General features: G+C 46.9%; 1 protein-coding gene across 1 annotated transcript in view; it reads right to left on the bottom strand.

Annotated features, from left to right (window-relative positions):
* Positions 1-398: 398 nt before the first annotated feature.
* The window catches only part of LOC139262146 (prostate androgen-regulated mucin-like protein 1 homolog), a 47,471-nt gene continuing 25,050 nt past the window's right edge, over positions 399-22,819 (bottom strand). Inside the window, exons 3-4 of the mRNA XM_070877292.1 lie at positions 4,927-5,005; positions 399-2,236 (exon numbers count right to left, since the gene is read on the bottom strand). Of these exons, the coding sequence (XP_070733393.1) occupies positions 2,152-2,236; positions 4,927-5,005 (164 nt within the window). The 3' untranslated portion in view covers positions 399-2,151. The remainder of the gene's footprint in view (positions 2,237-4,926; positions 5,006-22,819) is intronic.

Below are 22,819 nucleotides of genomic sequence, written 5' to 3' on the forward strand. Positions count from 1 at the left end.
AAAGTTGGCTTTTCCCCAATTTAGAACTTTTATTCCTGATCGAGAAGAATAAATAGATTTTTCTGCTAAACTCTTGTCTCACCAGCTGATGTGAAGCACACCAAGGCTCAGTTGAGAAATTGTAGAATTTGTGGACACCCGAGCACAAAGGAGGACAGCTCTGTTTCCATTCTCTGCTAGCAGGTTTAGGAAGAAAACACTGGAACCTGTGGTTGGTGCCAACACTGTTACAGCACAAACATTCAAAATGTATTTGCGCTATTTTTCTAAAGCAAATGGAGCCCAATATTCTTCACTGTACCCATGATACTTACAGTACTCAGGATAATTGGTAATAATATCACATCTAAATTATTGCTAACACATAAAAATGATTACATTTAAATGTTTATTGGACAAAAGCCTCAAAAAAGCACCACTTTTCAAGCATATTATTTCATAATACATTTAAACATATGTTTGGTATATACGTTCCTTAAAGATTGCAAGCCAAGCATTGAACCCAGTCACCACATCATAAATATAATTATATTTGTCATTTTGCACACTACAAACACCTCATCAATACTTGCTGTATATTAGAGAAGCAACATAAAGAAAGTAGGATAGGTTATGATTATCTGACATATCTTTGAGAAAAAGCACTACAATGTTTCTCTCTCCTGTTTAAATTTGTAATTAAAATGTATACATCTTGAGTCCTGACAGTTTTATAGCTTAATAATCCTTTTCAGTTGAGGTATTTTCATAGAATAAAGCTAAAGTCCTTAATAAAAGGTAGCAGTAGTTTGGAATTCACTTTAACTATTCTAGGTCAACTTTACAGTCTTTACATCTATGGTAACTTGATTGATGTTATATTCATGCATCAGTAATAAGTCAAGTTTGCCTGAAATCAAAGTCCCTTTATTTGATGAAACTTTACATTAATACTGTGCATCCAAGGTTGGCCTACCCTATATTGGCCACAAAATGTTTGACTGGACTTTTCTGAGCTAAGAGCAGGTGGATTGAAGTGAAAGTTGAAAAAACGTGAAACCCGACCCCAACCCGCCCACTTTCATCTTTGGGGAGGGGGGGCATGATGGTGATGGGGTGGCGAGCTGCCATCCCACTGCTGAAAGGCCGGTTGGCAATTTAAATATTATTTTAACCTGCTTTGCAGGTTTAACTGCAGACGGCGGGGGATCTCGGGGCTCAGGATTCCCGGTGGCCGCAACGAGGCGGCCTCAGCCTCAGGGAGCAATCCTTGCGGACCGGGAGGAGCAGGAGAGCATCCTCACGGCTCCCAAGTTCCCCCACCATTAGTCTGACCTTATCCAGGGTCAGGGGATCAGACACCCACCCTCCTGGGCATTGCGACTGCCCAGGAGTTAGGCATCGGACCCCCCCCCCCTCTGCCCCGGGATCGCGACTGAGCCCTGTGGCTGGGGATCGGCGTCACGACTCAGGCAAATGCGGCAGTACGCCCTCCCCTTTAAGGGCAACCGCAGTGCCCAGCCACCGGCAGCCCCGCGAAGCTGTCCGGGGCACCGACCGGCGCTGACTGCGCTCCCATGGGGCAATTCCCCCCAAGGGGTCGGCGCCGGGTGGTAAGGGGTCGGCGCGCCAGGCTGGGCGAGAAAGACTGGGCGCAGCGGAAATCTGTTTCCGCCGTCCCCGGGTCGCATCCCCGCCTGCACCCGAGTCGAAAGGCCTTACTGGCCCATTCGGGCCTTAAAAAAAGGGGCAGAAACAAGTTTACAGGATTCATATATTAAAAAAACATCAGTTTAGGTTGCAGTTGCTATACATTAGGACCTACCACTGTAATTTGATAGCTTGGCCAAACACACTTGTCAACTTAAACATTGTGAAGGATGCTCACATTGTACTTAGGGGTAAAATTGGCCTTGGGCCTTGGGCAGTAATGCAAAATGCAATTGAAGCCAATGCAAAAGAAAATCAAGTAGGGTGTAAAACGGGCTGCTGATTCGCAATTGCTCATTTTTGCTAGCACTCAAAACTAATTTCACCCTCTTTGTTTTTCACCTTCAAACAAAAGGAAATACATTCAGAGCTTAACGCAGTTTTTGAGAAAATACCTTGCTATGTACATTTGTGGCTTAATGTCTATTGTAAATAAAATTAACCATTTAAAAAAAGTTATCGTCATGAATCTTCAAACACAGGGTTGTTGTAATTGCTCCAAGATCCGGTTGGATTGTCTTCCTGCAGGCGGCTATAGAACACTCTCCTACAAATAAAACAAAAAGGACTTTCAATTTTCTGCTCTTGGCCAAGGGAGTATAAGGCCATATATTCTTATTTCACTAGCAACAACAAATCACCTTCAGCTCAGGATGCTCAAATTGAACCAGTGTAAATTAGTGAATGTAAATTTTCCACCCAGCACTGAACACAATCTCGAAAACAAATTCAACCCAGTCTTCTAATGTATTTAGCCTGACATAGTTCTTGATTTTAATTATTTTGAAAACAGGAACTATAATCTTTCAATTTTTTTAATAAAAGATAATGACATTTAATTGGGTCACAGTTGCGGTTTAATGCTATTTCAACTAGAATTGATGGGTGGAGGAAGGAAGTGGAAATGTTTTATCATCTGGATTTTCAATCGAACATAATCTAGGTCAAATCTCACTAAACAGAATGCATTGTCCTGCCACAACAAAGATGTGGCAGGTAAGAACAAGTGAAACTTGCTTGTATACAGTTATAGCTAGATTCCAATGACGTGCAGCTCAAAGCCCAGACACGGCTGTCATTTTATTCGTAGTTAGGAGCTTTATTTTCTGTTCAACACGATTACCCAGCCTACTGGGGTAGAGCTTACACTTTGGGAGCAATCGGCGATCCAGGTGCAAAATGCGCCCGTATTGAGAACTGTTTTTTTTCCTGAGTTTCCTCTCAAACTCATCTGCATATCGGCAAACCCAAATTCTGCCATGAACCAGCGCAATTGCACAGCATTTTAGAATGTAATTCAAAAACATTTGCTTTAAAAAATATTCCTTGATATATTTAAGAGTGGTGCAGTTTGATTAATACAGCTGAAATGGGTTTATCACAAAAAAATAAGCATTTCTTTCATCAGTGTCAATCCATCACCTGTGAATAACTCACATTTAAATTACTTTTCAAAAATATACAGAATCATTTGCTAGTTAAATTGGGGTAAAGTAGTCAGTTCCTTAGTATTTTTTAAATTACATCTGAAAGCTTTTAAAATGTGACCAGGAGTGTCCTTGAGCCCAAAAGAACCAGCTTAATTTTTAGAGCCTCCTTGAAGGCCCGCAAAAGGGTGCAATTAGCAGAAACGCCTGAAGGTGAGTAATTCACTCTGGGGTCGTGGCCAGTTTTGTGGGCGGAGCCTGCTTGCAGTGCAATGTTTTTTAAACTAGCACAAAATATCGCGGAACGTCAATTTGTGTTGAACATAATTTGCGCTTAAAATTCCGACATCTTTTGCAGGGTTACACCAATTGTGTGTGAATTGCGCCAGAAAAACCCACACAACCAAGCGGAAACTCAACCCCAATATTGTTACTCATGATGGCAGAGAGCAGGGATGTCCAAACTGCAGCTCCTGAGCTACGGTAATGGAGCCGGAAATCAGGAAACATAATCCTCAATCAAGCTTATATTTCTTAATTGTCGGCTTGTTTGTGATTTATGCGCCTGGAGATTTAGAAAGGACTGTATTTAGCTCTGTCACCTTATTGATGAATACATCTTAAATCTGAATACCAAGATCTGTTATTAGTAGCAGCTTGAGATATATGTATATAAATTAATAGCATCATAGATTGAAATTTTATTTGTAGCACCCAAGACATCAAAGCTGTTCAGAGGCAAATAGCTCAAAAATCTCCTGGCCTAGACATAAAAGTGCTTAAACATACTGGAGAGGATATTAATAAGCAGAAACAGCAATATTGAGATCCAAACAAAATGGAATATTGACAAGTAAATGTGCAGCATTAGCACAATCAATTTATGGGAATTAGTTATAAAATGTGCATTGTCAGTGTAGTATTTTCTGGTAATCAACTGCTGATCATCATTCAATATGGTTACTGCGAGAAAAGCTATTGTCACGATCCTTTCATTTTCTGGAACTGGGTTTGGATTTCACCCAACCTAATGGCGTGAAGGTCTCCGCTTATTGGTGGCTGCATTAAACGAGTTCAGGCAACTCCACCTAGTTCCTAGTAGTCACAAGTCAACAGCACAAAACGGCCCAGAATTTGTTACAGGCAGTATTACTCACAGGGCATATGGCTGGCTGGTATATATAAAAATGCAAAATCAGAGGCTTTTTTTAAGACTAGGGTTGAGGCAGAGTAGAAATAATTTTATTCTCGATCCCAATTGTCTTTGGGCAATGTTCCGGCCCAACTTTCCACTTTTAAGGTAAAATGGGTGATAGCTTGCCTATTTGGGCAATAGATGGGCTATAACCCAGCGATCATCAGGGGAAAGTCTAGCCCTTAATATCTGCCTGTATTGGGGTTTGCCTCACAGGACAGTGTAGGGAGAGTACAGCCTACACTATAACTGATCCAGGATTGCTGGATACAGATCCTGGGTGCCACAGATGTTTCCACATTGATATTCCCCACTTAAATAAGCACAAAGGCTTAGAAATATGTCTCAAGCGGTGGGACAAAATACGCGCTATCAGATCGGTCGCCCATTATACACAACGCCTGATATTCAGACTGACTGCAGTCAATGGAACTGAATATTAGGCACTGCGTATAATGGGCAGCCAATCCGATACCACTCATTTTGCGCCAGTGCCTGAGAAGAATTTCTAGGTCACCGTCTTTCCAGAAAAATAAGTAAACAGACATATTGGTATTCTCTTATGGATTCTGGTTAGCGTTAATCCGCTGCTCTCATTAACATGCATGAACGTACCTTTTCTTCAAATACATCACCAATCCCAGTAATCCTACAGCAATGAGAATCAAAGAGACTACAACAGTTGCAGCTGTTCCTGTTAACAAAAATAGAAAATTATTAATACCGTAATATATTATGTCGCTTAAAATAAATGGCCACCTCACAAAAATGATCAAAAATATTAACACTATTTACCTAAAATGTACTAAACATCTATTAGTCCTTTGACTAGTGTATTTAGTTAGCAGTTTATATGGCTTATGACTGGAATGTTTTTCTGTTTCAGCTTCAGTTGTTCAATACTATTTTGCATGTAAATGAAGATTTTTACAAGTCTTAGGTTTGTACAATTATGAGTGTAGGAAATATAGTTATATTCATAATTACAGAATTTGTTATTCACTTTAAATTAAAAGAAAAGAATTGCCAATTGTACCATAATGAAAATCAGGAAATGGGGGTGATTTTAATCATACTTGCTCAGCAGAAACCTGTCCGAAAGCCGCCATGATCGCAACATCTGCAGTTTTAACCTGCTCTCCTGAGCAGGCAGCAAGGACATATACCCAGAACCAAAAGTATGTTGCAGCCCGTTGACATAATTGAGACCCGACTGTAATTTTAACTCTGGCCTGAGCGGGAAATCTACCTGGAGTTAAAATCAGGGCCCCGAATCCAATTCTGAAATTGGCATTAACTGTTCTTATAGCTATCCGAACACAAAATAGGGGACTGAACTAGCCCCAATATTGATGGCTATATTTTCCATACAATAGCACCATAAGACAGTTAACCTGCTGTACCACAGAAAAAGAGAGAACGTAACAATGCTAATGGTTCAAGACAAAAATTTAAGACCAAGTAGAGCTTGGAAAGGTTAATCAAAATGTTTCAGGACAAACTACCCTGAGTCCCCATTAACATTCTGTTTTGAAACATTAGCTACCCTCCAGTCCATAGGAACTGATCCAGAGTCGATAGACTGTTGGAAAATGATTACCAACGCATCCACTATTTCTAGGGCTACTTCCTTAAGTACTCTGGGTTGCAGACTATCATGCCCTGGGGATTTATCGGCCTTCAATCCCATCAATTTCCCCAACACAATTTCCCGCCTAATAAGGATTTCCTTCAGTTCCTTCTTCTCACTAGACCCTCGGTCCCCTAGTATTTCCGGAAGGTTATATGTGTCTTCCTTCGTGAAGACAGAACCAAAATATTTATTTAACTGGTCTGCCATTTCTTTGTTCCCCATTATAAATTCACCTTAATCCGACTGCAAGGGACCTACGTTTGTCTTCACTAATCTTTTTCTCTTCACATAGCTATAGAAGCTTTTGCTGTCAGTTTTTATGTTCCCAGCAAGCTTTCTCTCATACTCTATTTTCTCCCTCCTAATTAAACCCTTTGTCCTCCTCTGCTGTATTATAAAATTCTCTCAGTCCTCAGGTTTGCTGCTACTTCTGGCCAATTTGTATGCCTCTTCTTTGGATTTAACACTATCCTTAATTTCCCTTGTTAGCCACGGTCGAGCCACCTTCCCCGTTTTATTTTTTACTCCAGATGGGGATATACAATTGTTGAAGTTCATCCATGTGATCTTTAAATGTTTGCCATTGCCTACCCACCGTCAACCCTTTAAGTATCACTCACCAGTCTATTCTAGGCAAGTCACGTCTCATACCATCGAAGTTACCTTTCCTTAAGTTCAGGACCCTAGTCTCTGAATTAACTGTGTCAACTCTCCATCTTAATAAAGAATTCTACCATATTATGGTCACTCTTCCCCAAGGGGGTCTCGCATAACAAGATTGCTAATTAATCCTTTCTCATTACACATCACCCAGTCTAGGATGGCCAGCCCTCTAGTTGGTTCCTCGACATATTGGTCCGGAAAACCATCCCTAATACACTCCAGGAAATCCTCCTCCACTGCATTGCTACCAGTTTGGTTAGCCCAATTAATATGTAGGTTAAACTCGCCCATGATAACTGCTGTACCTTCATTGCACGCATCCCTAATTTCTTGTATACAATTTTTATTTACATATTAAGAAAGGATATGGAGGCAGTTCAGAGAAGGTTCATTAGGTTGATTCCAGAGATGAGGGGGTTGACTTATGAGGAAAGGTTGAGTAGGTTGGGCCTCTACTCATTGGAATTCAGAAGAATGAGAGGTGATCTTATCGAAACATAAGGTTATGCGGGGGCGTGACCAGATGGATGCAGAGAGGATGTTTCCACTGATAGGGGAGACTAAAACTAGGAGGCATAATCTTAGAATAAAGGGACCACCCAGTTAATACTGAGATGAGGAGGAACTTCTTCTCTCAGAGGGTTGTACAGCTATGGAATTCACTGCCTAAGAGAACTGTGGAAGCTGAGTCATTGAATAAATTTAAGACAGAGATAGAGAGCTTCTTAACCAATAAGGAATAAGGGGTTATGGGGAGCGGACAGGAAAGTGGACCTGAGCCCATGATCAGATCAGCCATGATCGTCTTAAATAGCGGAGCAGGCTCGAGGGACAGTATGGCCTACTCCTGCTCCTATTTCTTATATTCTTATGTTCAATGCTGTTCCTTCTGTAGCTTGTTGCTCCCGCTCGGCTGCTGTAATGTCGCTAGCAGTGTGGAGGAAATTCCGTTTGCATGCGCAAACAGGGTCTCCGCATCAATTCCTGGGAAGTTACGGCAGCGGAGGAGGAGCAGCCCCAAGGAAAATTGTCCCAGATCTTCCAGGCACTGAAAACACTTCATGTCGTGTTGATTAACTCATTCAGAGACAAACTGCATAAATATCTGGTTGAGAATGAGATTCGAGGTTACAGAAACGTGAAGAATGAGATTAATCAATACTCCATGAGACACATAAACTCCTGGGATGGGGGAAAATGAGGGCAGTCGGCCAAAGTTGTGTCACAGAAAGAGATGTGGCCTTGGATAAATACGCTGCTGTTTGACTTCATAACTTTTATGGATCTAGACTGTATCGATGTCAAACTTTAACTCAGGGGTAGGTTATACCTGGTTTGCAGAAGACCAAACTAAATAATCTAAATGATCTTTGGAATAATTTTAATTTAATATAAGACAACTGACGCAAACTGGCGGGGTCCGATCGGGTGCCAGTTTTACACCATGCCTAATTTTACTTTCCATTGTGAAAAGTAAAACGGGCGGCAGATCCTATCTTGTCTGTTTCCTGCCAGGTGGTTAGATTAAAACTATCCCCCTTATGTTGTTTTATGCTATGATTAGCTCTCATGTTCTCCTTCACTCCATGCACTGGCCAACATTCCCTGCTGCTCGTCTGCCTTGTCTGGTCTTCAACTGTGGCACGAGCTCCTACCAGGTGTTCAGCTCATACCCTGTACGTGCTTCTCTCACTCAGTGCTGTCCTGTCACATTACATCGCTTTTCTATAGCCCGACATCCTACTGTAGGTTAACATATAGGTTGGCAGCCAATAACTAGTGGGGTGCCGCAGGGATCAGTGTTGGGACCCCAACTATTTACAATCTATATTAATGACTTGGAAAAAGGGACTGATGTAGCCAAGTTTGCTGACGATACAAAGATGGAAGGAAAAGCAATGTGTGAGGACAAAAAGATCTGCAAAAGGACATAGACAGGCTAAGTGAGTGGGCAAAAATTTGGCAGATGGAGTATAATGTTGGAAATTGTGAGGTCATGCACTTTGGCAGAAAAAAATCAAACAGCAAGTTATTATTTACATGGAGAAAGATTGCAAAGAGCTGCAGTACAGCGGGACCTGGGGGTACTTGCGCATGAAACACAAAAGGATAGTATGCAGGTACAGCAAGTGATCAGGATGGCCAATGGTATCTTGGCCTTTATTACAAAGGGGATGGAGTATAAAAGCAGGGAAGTCTTGCTACAGCAATACAAGGTATTGGTGAGGCCACACCTGGTATACTGCGTGCAGCTTTGGTTTCCATATTTACGAAAGGATATACTTGCTTTGGAGGCAATTCAGAGAAGGTTCACTAGGTTGATTCCAGGGATTAGGGAGTTGACTTATGAGGAAAGGTTGAGAGGTTGGGCCTCTACTCATTGGAATTCAGAAGAATGAGAGGTGATCTTATCGAAACGTATAAGATTATGAGAGGGCTTGACAAGGTGGATGCAGAGAGGATGATTCCACTGATGGGGGAGATTAGAACTAGAGGGCATGATCTTAGAATAAGGGGCCACCCATTTAAAACTGAGATGAGGAGAAATTTCTTCTCTAAGGGTTGTAAATCTGTGGAATTCGCTGCCTCAGAGAGCTGTGGAAGCTGGGACATTGAATAAATTTAAGACAGAAATAGACAGTTTCTTAAATGATAAGAGGATAAGGGGTTATGGGGAGCGGGCGGGAAAATGGAGCTGAGTCCATGATCAGATCAGCTATGGTCTTATTGAATGGCGAAGCAGGCTCGAGGAACCGTATGGACTACTCCTGTTCCTACTTTATGTTATTATATAGCCGGTGCCTGCCTTATATCCTTTCTGTACTTATAGCACTTATCAACCTGGTGCTCGTCTGACTCTTTATGCTTCTATAATTCACTGATAATAGGATGTTACAGAAAGGGGCCATTCTGCCCATCAAGGCTGCACAGGTATTTTTCTGCATGACCCACCTAATTTGATCTCGCCCTCCTGCTCACTCCCTAAACTCTGAAATGTTACACTTTTTCAAGCAGCTATCAAATTCCTTTGAAACAAGCGGCCCAAGTTTCGGGCCGCACCTAAAACGCGCAGCCTGAACCTGGACGCCCGTTTTTCACGCCACAAAGTGCGGCTAAAAAAAACTCACCTATTCTCCGGCTCCCTGCAGGTCCTCTGGAGCTGGGCGCAGCTGTGGGGGGCGGAGCCAGGTCCCTGCGCTGAAAACAGTGCCGGGACCTCTGCACATCCGCGCTACAGTGGGTGCACATGTGCAGTAGCTCCAGGCGCCCAAAACTGTGGGAGGGGCCCGAAGCACTAGGCCCCTAGCCCTGGCCGAATGGCCTCACTGGGGTGCGTGGATAAGGCTCACCTCCCACCCGACCCGACTTGACTCCCGCTCCCCGGACCAGACCGGTCCCAACCCCCGCTCTCCCCACCCCGGCGACCTGACCTCCACTCCCCCAACTCCCCCCCCCACACCCCCGGCGATCCGACCTCCACTCTTCCCCCGCCCCGGCGACCCGACCGGACCGCCGCGCTCCCCCCTCCCGGCTCCGACCTCCGCGCTCCCCCCTCCCGGCTCCAACCTCCGCGCTCCCCCTCCCAGCCCCGACCTCCGCTCCCCCCCGGCGACCCGACCTCTGCTCCTCACCCCCCCCCCCCCCCCCGATCCGACCTCCGCTCCCCCCCCCCCCCCGGCGACCCGAGCTCCGGTTCCCACTCCCCGGCAACCCGGCCTCCGCGACTCTCTTCCCCCCCCCCCCCCCCAACCTCCACGACTCTCTCTTCCCCCCCCCCGACCTCCGCGACTCTCTTTCCCCCCCCCCCGACCTCCGCGACTCTCTTCCCCCCCCCCCCGACCTCCGCGACTCTCTTCCCCCCCCCCGACCTCCGCGACTCTCTTTTCCCCCCCCCCCCGACCTCCGCGACTCTCTTCCCCCCCGAACACCATGACTCTCTCCCCCCCCGACCTCCGCGACTCTCTCTCCCCCCCCGACCTCCGCGACTCTCTCCCCCCCCCGACCCTCTCTTCCCCCCCCGACCTCCGCGACTCTCTCTCCCCCCCCGACCCTCTCTTCCCCCCCCGACCTCCGTGACTCTCTCTCCCCCCCCGACCACCGCGACTCTCTCCCCCCCCGACCTCCGCGACTCTCTCTCCCCCCCCGACCTCCGCGACTCTCTCCCCCCCCGACCTCCGCGACTCTCTCTCCCCCCCCGACCTCCGCGACTCTCTCTCCCCCCCCGACCTCCGCGACTCTCTCCCCCCCCCGACCTCCACGACTCTCTCTCCCCCCCGACCTCCGCGACTCTCTCTCCCCCCCCGACCTCCGCGACTCTCTCTCCCCCCCCGACCTCCGCGACTCTCTCCCCCCCCGACCTCCACGACTCTCTCCCCCCCCGACCTCCGCGACTCTCTCCCCCCCCGACCTCCGCGACTCTCTCTCCCCCCCCGACCACCGCGACTCTCTCCCCCCCCGACCTCCGCGACTCTCTCTCCCCCCCGACCTCCGCGACTCTCTCCCCCCCCGACCTCCGCGACTCTCTCCCCCCCCGACCTCCGCGACTCTCTCTCCCCCCCGACCTCCGCGACTCTCTCTCCCCCCCCCCGACCTCCGCGACTCTCTCTCCCCCCCCCCGACCTCCGCGACTCTCTCTCCCCCCCCCGACCTCCGCGACTCTCTCTCCCCCCCCCGACCTCCGCGACTCTCTCTCCCCCCCACCGACCTCCCCGACTCTCTCTCCCCCCCCGACCTCCGCGACACTCTCCCCCCCCGACCTCCGCGACTCTCTCCCCCCCCGACCTCCGCGACTCTCTCTCCCCCCCCGACCTCCGCGACTCTCTCTCCCCCCCCGACCTCCGCGACTCTCTCCCCCCCCCGACCTCCACGACTCTCTCTCCCCCCCCGACCTCCGCGACTCTCTCTCCCCCCCGACCTCCGCGACTCTCCCCCCCCCGACCTCCGCGACTCTCTCTCCCCCCCCGACCTCCGCGACTCTCTCTCCCCCCCGACCTCCGCGACTCTCTCTCCCCCCCGACCTCCGCGACTCTCTCTCCCCCCCCGACCTCCGCGACTCTCTCCCCCCCCCGACCTCCGCGACTCTCTCTCCCCCCCGACCTCCGCGACTCTCTCTCGCCCCCCGACCTCCGCGACTCTCTCTCCCCCCCCGACCTCCGCGACTCTCTCCCCCCCCCGACCTCCGCGACTCTCTCTCCCCCCCGACCTCCGCGACTCTCTCTCGCCCCCCGACCTCCGCGACTCTCTCTCCCCCCCCGACCTCCGCGACTCTCTCTCCCCCCCGACCTCCGCGACTCTCTCTCCCACCCCGACCTCCGCGACTCTCTCTCCCCCCCCGACCTCCGCGACTCTCTCTCCCCCCCCCGACCTCCGCGACTCTCTCTCCCCCCCCGACCTCCGCGACTCTCTCCCCCCCCGACCTCCGCGACTCTCTCCTCCCCCCGACCTCCGCGACTCTCTCCTCCCCCCGACCTCCGCGACTCTCTCCTCCCCCCGACCTCCGCGACTCTCTCCCCCCCCGACCTCCGCGACTCTCTCCCCCCCCGACCTCCGCGACTCTCTCCCCCCCCGACCTCCGCGACTCTCTCCCCCCCCGACCTCCGCGACTCTCTCCCCCCCCGACCTCCACGACTCTCCCCCCCCCCGACCTCCGCGACTCTCTCTCCCCCCCCCGACCTCCGCGACTCTCTTTTCCCCCCCCCCCGATCTCCGCGACTCTCTTCCCCCCCCGACTCTCCCCCCCCCCGACTCTCCCCCCCCCCCCCGACTCTCCCCCCCCCCCCCGACTCTCTCCCCCCCCCGACTCTCTCCCCCCCCGACTCTCTCCCCCAACGACTCTCTCTCCCCCCCCGACCTCCGCGACTCTCTCTTCCCCCCCCCGACCTCCGCTAATCTTTTCCCCCCCCCCGACCTCCGCGACTCTCTTTTCCCACCCCCGACTCTCTCCCCACACCTCCGCGACTCTTCCTCCCTCCACCCCGACCTCCGCGACTCTCTCTTCCCCCCCCACCCCATCTCTCTCTCCCCACCGACGCCCCCCCCCCCCCCGATCTCTGCGATTTCCCCCCCCCCCCCCGGACCCAAGACCCGATGCCTGTAAATCCAGCCCGAAGTCTAGGGCCCAACCGTTCCGCCTCATTCTCTCCTCTCTTCCCTCCCCTCTCCTTCCTTCCCCCTTCCCTCCCTCCTTCTCTCCCTCCCCCTCCCTCCCCTCTTCCTTCCTCCCCCCCTCCTCCTCACCCCCTCCTCCTCACCCCCCCCTAACCCCTACCCCCCTCTCCCCCACTCCTACCCCTCTCCCCACCCCCCTTCTCCTCTCCCCACCCCCCCTTCTCCTCTCCCCACCCCCCCTTCTCCTCTCCCCACCCCCCCTTCTCCTCTCCCCACCCCCCCTTCTCTCCTCCCCCTCCCCCAACCCCCTTCTCCCCCTCCCCTCACTGTCAGAAACACATACACTGACAGACAGAGATTGAGAGACACACAGACAGACAGACAGAGAGATAGAGACACTGACAGAGACACACTGGGGGGGCCGTCCCAGCACACTATTGGAGGACTCCCGGTGCTGCAGTCGGTAAGTAGAAAATGTTTTATTTATTGATTTTTAAAAAATTTTTATTAATTTTTTTTGATTGATTTATTGGTTGATTTATTGATGTATTTATCATTTATTATTGATGATGGCTCTTTATTTGTAAAACTGAAGTGTTTAATGTTTGTAAACTTCCCTTTAAACTTCCCCTTCCCCCCCCTCCATTCCCTACGCCTGATTTGTAACCTACGCCTGATTTTCTAAGTGTAGACAAGGTTTTTCTGAGCATACAAAAATCTACACTTACTCCATTCTAAGTTAGTTTGGAGTATGTTTTCACTGCCTAAACTTTCAAAACGGGCGTAAGTGGCCGGACACACCCCCTTTTGAAAAAAAAAAATCTGTTCCAAACTGAAACTGTTCTAACTGACTAGAACTGGAGCAAACTAAATGCCGAGAATTGCAATTTCTAAGATACTCCATTCTAAACCAGTTGCTCCAAAAAAACAGGAGCAACTCAGGCCGAAACTTGGCCCCATGGACTCTGCTTCAACCACAGTTTGTGGAAGAGAATTTCATATTCGAGCTGCCCTCTGTGTAAAGACATTTTTTCTAACTTCCTCTTTCTTTTTTTAATTATTCACTCTTAGGATGTGGGCATCACTCGCAAGGCCAGCATTTAATGCCTTTCTCTAGTTGCACTGAGAAGGTGGTGGCTGGATTCCTTCCTGAATCAATGCAGTCTTTATTTGCAGGGGTTTGCATACAACTGAGTGACTTACTCGGACACTTCAAAGAGAAGTTAAGAGTCAACCATGCTGGTGTGGAATTGGAGTCACATATAGGCCAAATGGGTAAGGACTGCAGGTTTCCTTCCTTTAGATTGGGTTTGTACAACAATCCAACAGATGCATGGTCATTTTTACTGAAACTAGCTTTTTATTTCCAGATTTTTGAACTGAAGTCAAATGTTCAAATTGCCATGGTGAGACTTGAAACTCACGTTCTCTGGATTATTAGTCCAGCTTTCTAGATTACATAACTACTACGCTACCATAGCCTGATTATTGTCTTAAATATATTCCATCTTGTTACTATCTTGCCGACGAATGTAAACAATCTTTCACTATTTACCCTATCAAAACCCTTTGTAATCTTGACGACCTCAATCAGGTCACTAATCAACTTTCTTAGCTCCAGTGACAAAAGCCCCAACTTCTCAAGTTTGTCTTTAAAACTGTAACCCATCATCTCTGGTAACATTCTGGTGAATCTATATTACAACAACAACAACAACTTGTATTTATATAGCACCTTTACCGTAGTGAACGTCCCAAGGTGCTTCACAGTAATATTATGCGATAAAAATTTGACACCGACCCGCACAAGTAGAAATTGGCATAGGTGATCAAAAGCTTGGTCAAAGAGGTATGTTTTAAGGAGCATCGTGAAAGAGGAAAAGAAGCGGAGAGGTAGAGAAGCAGGGAGTTCCAGAGCAACAGAACGCACGGCCACCAATCAGGGATGCTCAGGAGGGCAGAATTAGAGGAGTGCAGACATCTCGGGGAGGGGAGGGGGTGCTGGAGCTGGAAGAGATTACAGAGATGGGGAGGGACGAGGCCATAGAGGGATTTGAAAATAAGGATAAGAAATTTGAAATCGAGGCATTGCTTAACCGGAAGCCAATGTAGGTCAGCAAGCACAGGGGTGATGGCTGAGCGGGACTTAGTGCGAGTTTGGACATGGCCAGACGAGTTTTGGATCACCTCCAGTTTATGTTGAGTAGAATGTGGGAGGCCAGCCAGGAGTGCGTTGGAATAGTCCAGTCTAGAGGTAACAAAGGCCTGGATGAGGGAATCAGCAGTGGATGAGCTGAGGCAAGGGCGGAGACGGGCGATGTTACGGAGGTGGAAATAGACGGTCTTACTTAAGTTGTGGATATGTGGCCAGAAGCTCATTTTGGTATCAAATTTGACACCAAGGTTGCGAACAGCCTGGTTCAGCCTCAGACTGGAGTTGGGGAGAGGGATGGAGTCAGAGGCTAGGAAACGGAGTTTGTGGCGGGGACCGAAAGCAATGGCTTTGGTCTTCCCAAGATTCAATTGGAGAAAATTTCTGCTCATCCAGAACTGGATATCAGTCAAGCAGTCTGACAACTTAGAGACTGTGGAGGGGTTGAGAGCTGAGGTAGTGAGGTAGAGCTGGGTGTCATCAGCATATGTCAAAACTGACACTGTGCTTCGGGATGATGTCGCCATTGACTATGTCTTCCATTGCTTTTATGTTCTTCCCATAATGCTGTACCTTAAACAGTATATAATATACCAACTGCAGACTAATTAAGTTATACAAATTTAAAATAGCCTCCTTGCTATTGTATTCTACGGCTCTAAGTACCATGCTTCATCCAGCACCTTCTAGGTCCTCAACTATTCTTCTGTGAACATCAGAAAACTCTCATCAGGAGACTCTCCACTATCTCCTATTATTCTCCCAGTTTTTCTCCTAGTTTACAAAACACTGCTGATTTATTAATACAAAACTGGAGATGGGATTACAAATTTCCCTCAGGCACTTCAAATTCAAGGATGAAAAGCTACCTCTAACTGCAGGGAAAATGTAGATAATTTAATGCAGATAAGAACTAAGCGTCATTATCTGCATTTTATTTCTCCAATGTAAACATTGAAAAACTAAAACTATTACAACCTGTCAGCTCGGCATTAGTTTCAGCATCTGACCGTGCAAAAGCACCATTATGCAGCTCAAAGAAAACATGCTAAAACAGTTTTACCGCTGTACTACAAAACCAACTAAGACAACATATCAGGAATAAATATACACACACGGTCCTCTAAATTACCCTGAATATGATACCCTTCTCCACATTTCTCTCTCTTGCTTAGAATTACATATTGGCAAAACAAAGCCAGATTTCCTCACTGGCCTGTTTCAGTCCTCATCTGATCTGTCTGCTCCTTTTCAACAGCAATACTGCCATTGGGATAAAATAGGACTGGACATATGAGGCCTTCAGCAGTTTTTTTTAAAGGAGGTGCTTATTTGTACTGTGAAAATGGCCACCATGCTCCACCCTTTGTCTATGATTGGTCCCCTTGGAGGATAAGCCACACCCTGAAGTTTCACTGGAATGTGTAACTGGATCCGCCTATCCCAAGGTCTCACTGACTTTGCAAATTGTAACTCGATCCACTTTGACTTCCTAAAGTGACAGAGGACAGAGCTCCCCAGAAGACTGCAAGGGCCAGCCAAAGTGCCTTACCCCAGTTCAAGTGCATCCCTCCCCCAGCCAATGTCCCTCCTTACACCAGCGCAAGTGCATGTCCTTACCTCCTCCCCACACCACCCCACCATAGATGGGGCATAGTGTACAGATTGTTAACAGGTTTATTGGGTAGGAAGTGATAGTGACAGTGTCGTGACTTCTGGATTTCATCCACTCCAACTCTGTTCTTTGTGGGGGGTTGGAAGAACGTGATCTTTCTTCCCAGAGTTCCCCACCCCCACCCCCCACCACCTGTGTCTCTCCCCAAGCATCTCTCTCTCTTCACCCCACCCCCCAGTCTCTCTCTCTCCCTCTCCCTCCCCAGTCTCTCTCTCTCTCTCTCTCTCAATTCCACCGCCCTCTCGGCCCCCTGCCACTTCTCTACCCGCCACTCTCGGCCCCCCGCCGCTTCTCTGCCTGCTGCCGATTCTCGGTCTCCCGCCGCCCCTCTCGGCCACATGGAATGAGAGTGGGGCAGCACTTCTGGTTCGGGCGGGAGGCATCGGGGGCAGAGCTTGACAGATGCATGTGCAGAAAAAACGCAGTACAGTTACTCCCTTTTTTTAAATCGTTTAGTTTGGGGATTGGCCCCATAACCTAAAGTAAGGTTCTTCCTCTAAATGAAGATGGCACAAATACTGCGGCCTAAATTACTCAGGAGTTCCACCACTCTTCTGACAGAATTCTGGAGGGAGACAAGCAGGATCCCCCAGACAATGGAAAATAGTGAGCCCCGCCCTTAACAAGGAAAATGTTGCCAAGAGAGTGGAGCCACTGCGAGTTCTTGCTCCAGTGCCTCAGTAAGAACATGTCGTACATGTGGATAAAGGTGTACAGTGTAAGACATACCAGCCTCTAGATGGGCCTGTCAGCTGAGGTCCAAGTCAGGGAAGTTGCTTGAACCCTCGAAGAAATGGGAGTTTATTAATATGGACGACACTCGGGTTTGGACAATTAAGTGGCAAGTAACATTCATGCCAGGCAATGACTATTTCCAACAAGAGAGAGTCTAACCACCTCCCTTTGACATTCAAAGGCATTATCATCACTGAATGCCCCCAACATCAACATCCTGGGAGTCACCATTGACCAGAAACTTAACTGGACCAGCCGCATAAATAGTGTAGCTACTAGAGCGGGTCAGAAGCTGGGTATTCTGCAGCTCCTGACCCTCCCAAAGCCTTTCCACCATCTATAAGGCACAAGTCAGAAGTGTGATGGAATACTCTCCACTTGCCTGGATGAGTGCAACTCCAACAACACTCGAGAAGCTCGACACCATCCAGGACAAAGTAGCATGCTTGATTGGCACCCCATCCACCACCTTAAACATTCACTCGCCCCATCACCAGCACACCATGGTTGCCATGTGTGTACCATCTACAAGATGCACCGCAGCAACTCGCCAAGGCTTCTTCGACAGCACCTACAAACCCACAACCTCTACCACCTAGAAGGACAAGGGCAGCAGGTGCATGGGAACATCATCATTCCAAGTTCCCCTCCAAGTCACACACCATCGTGACTTAGAAATATATTGCAGTTCCTTCATCGTCGCTGGGTCAAAATCCTGGAACTCCCTTCCTAACAGCACTGTGGGAGTACCTTCACCACAAGGAATGCAGCGGTTCAAGTAGGCGGCTCACTGCCACCTTCTCAAGGGCAATTAGGGATGGGCAATAACTGCTGGCCTTACCAGCGATGCCCACATTCCATGAACAAATATTTTTCCAGATCAAAGGGAACTCTGACATGGTCAGCGCTGCTGGGCACAACCATCCCAAGGAAATTTGGCTACATGTACAGAATGGAAACTGCACTTTTGAGTTTTCTGCACATGAGAGAAACACATAAATTTACTAGTTTTCAAGCTGGGTAAAATTACTTAACAATGTTGAAGAAATTGGACCCAGTCTTTTCCTACCTTTACTTGGAAGTCTCGCAACTATTTACGAGTTATTTATCCAACATCTAAGCCTCCGCCTCCCACATCTAACACCAAGTTCAGCATCACAGAAATTCAATGAAGTTCTCAAAACAATAATAATGCTCCCAATTCCTATTCCTTGTCCCAAACAAGTTTTGTTACCTCCTACTTCACACAAGTTCAGTCATTCTACCAAGAAAGATGACAAACTGACCTAGGCATCAAAGCAGTAACAAAAGCCTTCTAACCTACAACATGCACATGCAAAACCATTATACCAGACACCCTTACATGTACACACACAATTCTCAGGAAGAATTGAAACCTTCCAAACATTTTCCAGGGGTTGGTCCAACAGATGCAGAATATGAGGGCAGGTATATGTAAATATTATGCAAATGAGGGAAAGACAATCTTCACCATGTTTTCTGCCATTTGTACTGTTTCAATACTGGATACAAAGCATGTTTCTCCCAAGCATCTAGTATTCAATGATTGACTGGATGGAGAGGAAACATTTTCCTGGAAGCCTGGGCAAGTTCAATGAAACCTGGAAATTATGGTCATCTTAGGGATTGCTATTGGCTGTTCATTTTTTTGTTGCAGGTATCCTTATTTTCAAAATGGTCATTGTATGTACTTCTCAAAAATTTAATAGAATGGGGAATACTTTACCCAGCATCCATGGCAGCAGAGAAACCACTTTATCCCTGGGATAGAGCCATGCAAGCATTCAATCCCAGAGATAGAGCAGTTTCTCTCCTGCAGTGAATGCTGGGTAAAGAGTTCTCCATTAAAATAAGAAAGACTTGGATTTATATAGCGCCTTTCATGACCACCGAATGTCTCCAAATGCTTTACAGCCAATGAAGTACTTTTGGAGTGTAGTCACTGTTGTAATGTAGAAAACGCGGCAGCCAATTTGCGCATAAGCAAGCTCCCACAAAAGTCATTTCCTTCACAAAACCCACTGCCGTCTCAAGCTCACTAGTATACCCTGAACTCATGGAAGTTTGGGGGCAGAAAGAAAGCAAGCTGCAAGGGGAGATGTCCAGATACCACAGCTTTGCAGTAGGCTGTGCCCCATGTTTTAAGTTGTTAAAGGACTCGGTGCATTGAAGGCTGTCCATAGTTCGTACTTTGCGAGTGTCTGTGGTTTTAGAGTTCCTCTTGTATATGTGTATATTTAACAATGTAAGTTATTTGGTTCTCTCAATAAGTGTTTTTTGCCGGTGCCTATTTTTGGGGAGTGTTCATTTGTACAGGTTTCAGTGTACTCACAGAATGTGTCCACAAGCTGAAGACAGGGAGGTTAAATTTAGTGGAAAAAAATCTGGTTTTTCAGGTTCTGCAAAGGCTTCCTGTATCCCATACTACAGCAGGTGCCTGAGGCCTGCTTCGTGGAACTCTGCCCTCTTTTTGTTGAAGCTCCCTAACCGAGGCAGTGGCATCTGTCTCAAGAATGCTAATGCCCCCATAGCCAGAAGACCTTCCCCCTCAGAGATATAGTTCAATCGGCAGGAAGCGGCTGAAAGCCTAGGCCTCTGTTTAAAGGAGCAAGATAATCTAACATGTTTCTCAATCAGATCCATGTATATATTCAACTAGTTACTGCACAACTCTGTCCAGAAAACTAGCATATAATTCTGTCTACATTTAATATTAAATAATATAGTAATTTGTTGCCTCACAAAAGCAAGTTTTAATTTTATTTAATTCAAAAACATCATCAGTGGAGAACTGCCATTCCCTTCAAATAATCTTTAAAAGGGCATTGTTTTCACATCATAGAGGCAGAAAACCCATGAATCACTTGGTCATGTCAATGCTATATTAAGTGGTGATGATTTATTGATGTAAAAGGTTGAGCAAACTTATTCTTGAAGAATAAAATTGTCCAACCAAGAAGTTAGAATTTTAAATCCATTTACGAGTTAAACCGGTTTGCCTGTGTCTCAATGAGTAGCAACATCAAAAACAAAGCGCAATACTTTCAACAAGCATGGCATTAGATTTTTCATTACATTGTGGCCTCTACTTGCAGAAGGCTCTGGGTAAAATACGCTGCCTAGAATTGAAGTTGCTCTTTTGATTAAAGCGCAAGCTGCAATGCTGAAATAATGAAGTAATTTGATTTAAAAGTACTCAGGCTGCATGGTAAGCTGCCGATAATCACTCATGTTCCTTGCAATGTTTTGATATTGGTTTAGTAAGACTTCATCATCCAATATGGCTGCAGTTTCCACCCAAGAAACCAGGAGGCTCAATTTATGCAAGAGTTCTACCAATTCTTATGGGAAGAACCACGGAACCCTCAAAAAAGCAGCATTTACGCCATTTTTCTAGAGTTCCTGCAGCTCTTCCACCGAAGATATGGCGGCCGTGTGGGCGAAACCACCATCGGAAATTCACCCCCTTTTCCTTTGCATCGAGTTGAGTGGAAGTGCATCATTTGCACTGAATTTTCCATAGCCAATTCATTATCATAATTATACATGGCACCACGATCAGATTTGGATGTTTACAGAGCGCGCACTTGTGGCTAGGTAGAAAATTGTATGTCAGTGAAACATAAAAGTATGGGGACAATTAAACAGCAAACAAGGTGACAGGCTCAAAAGGCAACTGGACTCATTAGCAGCCTTGGCCAAGGCCGAACAAGGAGGGGGCTAAGAACTGACAAAAAAATGAAGGCAAAGGAAACCCAAGGTGCAGACATAAGTTTTCAGGTAGATGTTGAAGCAGCCCAACACCTGGTTTGATGGCTGTTGGTGGTGCTGTCAGAGGTCATTGCAAGGATGGTTACCCTCTGTGCCTCTCCAAGGCTCCATATCCAAAAATAAGCAAACCAGTATGACTACAAGAAAGTGGAGACAAGTTTCAGGTCACAACTGACTGTTACTGTCCCTGAATATGCTGCATGGTAGCTGCAAATATCAATAACAACCCTCCTTGTGAAGCCAGTTCTCCATGATCACTGCCAGGTAGGATTACCAGGGCCTACAGATATAGTTGGTGGCATTTTGGCAGGTGCAGCCAATCAGCATACATTCCTCCAATTCTGACCTCATGCGATCCTGATTTCCTTCGCTCCATCCTCAGTGGCCATGCCTTCAGCTGCCTATGCCCTAAGCTATGGAATTCCCTCCTTAAACCTTTCCATCTCCCTAACTCTCTCTCCTCCTTTAAGTCGCTCCTTAAAGCCTATCTCTTTGACCAACCTGTCCTAATATCTCTTTATATAGCTCATTATCAAATGTTATCTGATAATGCTCTTGTGAAGCGCCATGTAACATTTTACTGTTAAAGGCACTATATAAATGCAAGTTGTTGTTCTTAGTGTTGATTAGGCTTTCATGTATTTTTTCATACGGTACCACTGAAACCATGACACATTGTGACTGGAATGCTTCTCAGGAATTTAATTAGGCATCTGTGTACCTTACTGGTGCCATCTGATCTGCTATCCCAGCTTCCTTTAATAATATGAGATTCCGCATACATTGTCTACCAAAGTGATGTATATGCTCACCTTTGTCTACAGTGTGGGTGTGTGAATAGGTACAGTGCACTTCTCATGCAGCCCGAGTTGCTTTTCAAACACTCTGGATGGAGAATTCCCTTTGGGATATCCAGTAATAGTGCTAGGGCAAATCTAATGAACAATTGGCACATATATCTTTTGACTACATTTGGAAAAAAATGTGGGAAAAAGCAGCTAAGAAAAGTCTGAGTTTCCCTTGCCTGGATATTACTGTACCCTTTCCATGAACTCCATACAAGTGCTTTTTATGCAAGCATTTCCTGCCCACTGGAGACTGTGTATGACACAGTGTGGATTGAGATCCGGTGTAATCATCCCCATTGAGACTGCCCAATTCACACTCTCAACCCCAAACAAAAAATATCCTGTGTGTCATAGAATCATAGAATGATTACAGCACAGAAGAAGGCTATTTGGCCCATCGGACCTGTGCAAGAGCACTTCAGCTAGTCCCACTCCCCTACCCTTTCTCCTTAGCCCTGCCATCTTATAAAGACATGGTGCCCTAGATTTTATAATTGGGTTGATATTTGGAAAATTGTCCACTTTCTGGCCCACCCCATTTTTATTGCCAATTCCAGCAGCCACAGGAAACACCTGTCCATTTTTGGGCGGTGCATGCAAATTAGGTGGAAATTTCATAGTTTCTTAAAACCTATTTGTGACTTGTTTTTGAAGGGATTTTTTGTGTTTTTTTTCTTTTGCCAACAATTTAACATCTGTCTTTGTGTCATTTGATTTGAGGCTATATTTATCGCCTATCATTTCATACAGGGATGAATGGGTTTCCCTTTAGAAATACACCTGTACTTTTGCTTTTTGGAAGAAGAGGAGCAAAGGAGGGATATCAAGCTCTTCATTATGAAAGATGAAGCACTTCTATCTACAGCTGTCTCAAGAGCCACAAGCTGCAAACTCTACAGATC

This window comes from Pristiophorus japonicus, chromosome 4, assembly GCF_044704955.1.
Source record: "Pristiophorus japonicus isolate sPriJap1 chromosome 4, sPriJap1.hap1, whole genome shotgun sequence".
Taxonomy (NCBI): domain Eukaryota; kingdom Metazoa; phylum Chordata; class Chondrichthyes; family Pristiophoridae; genus Pristiophorus; species Pristiophorus japonicus.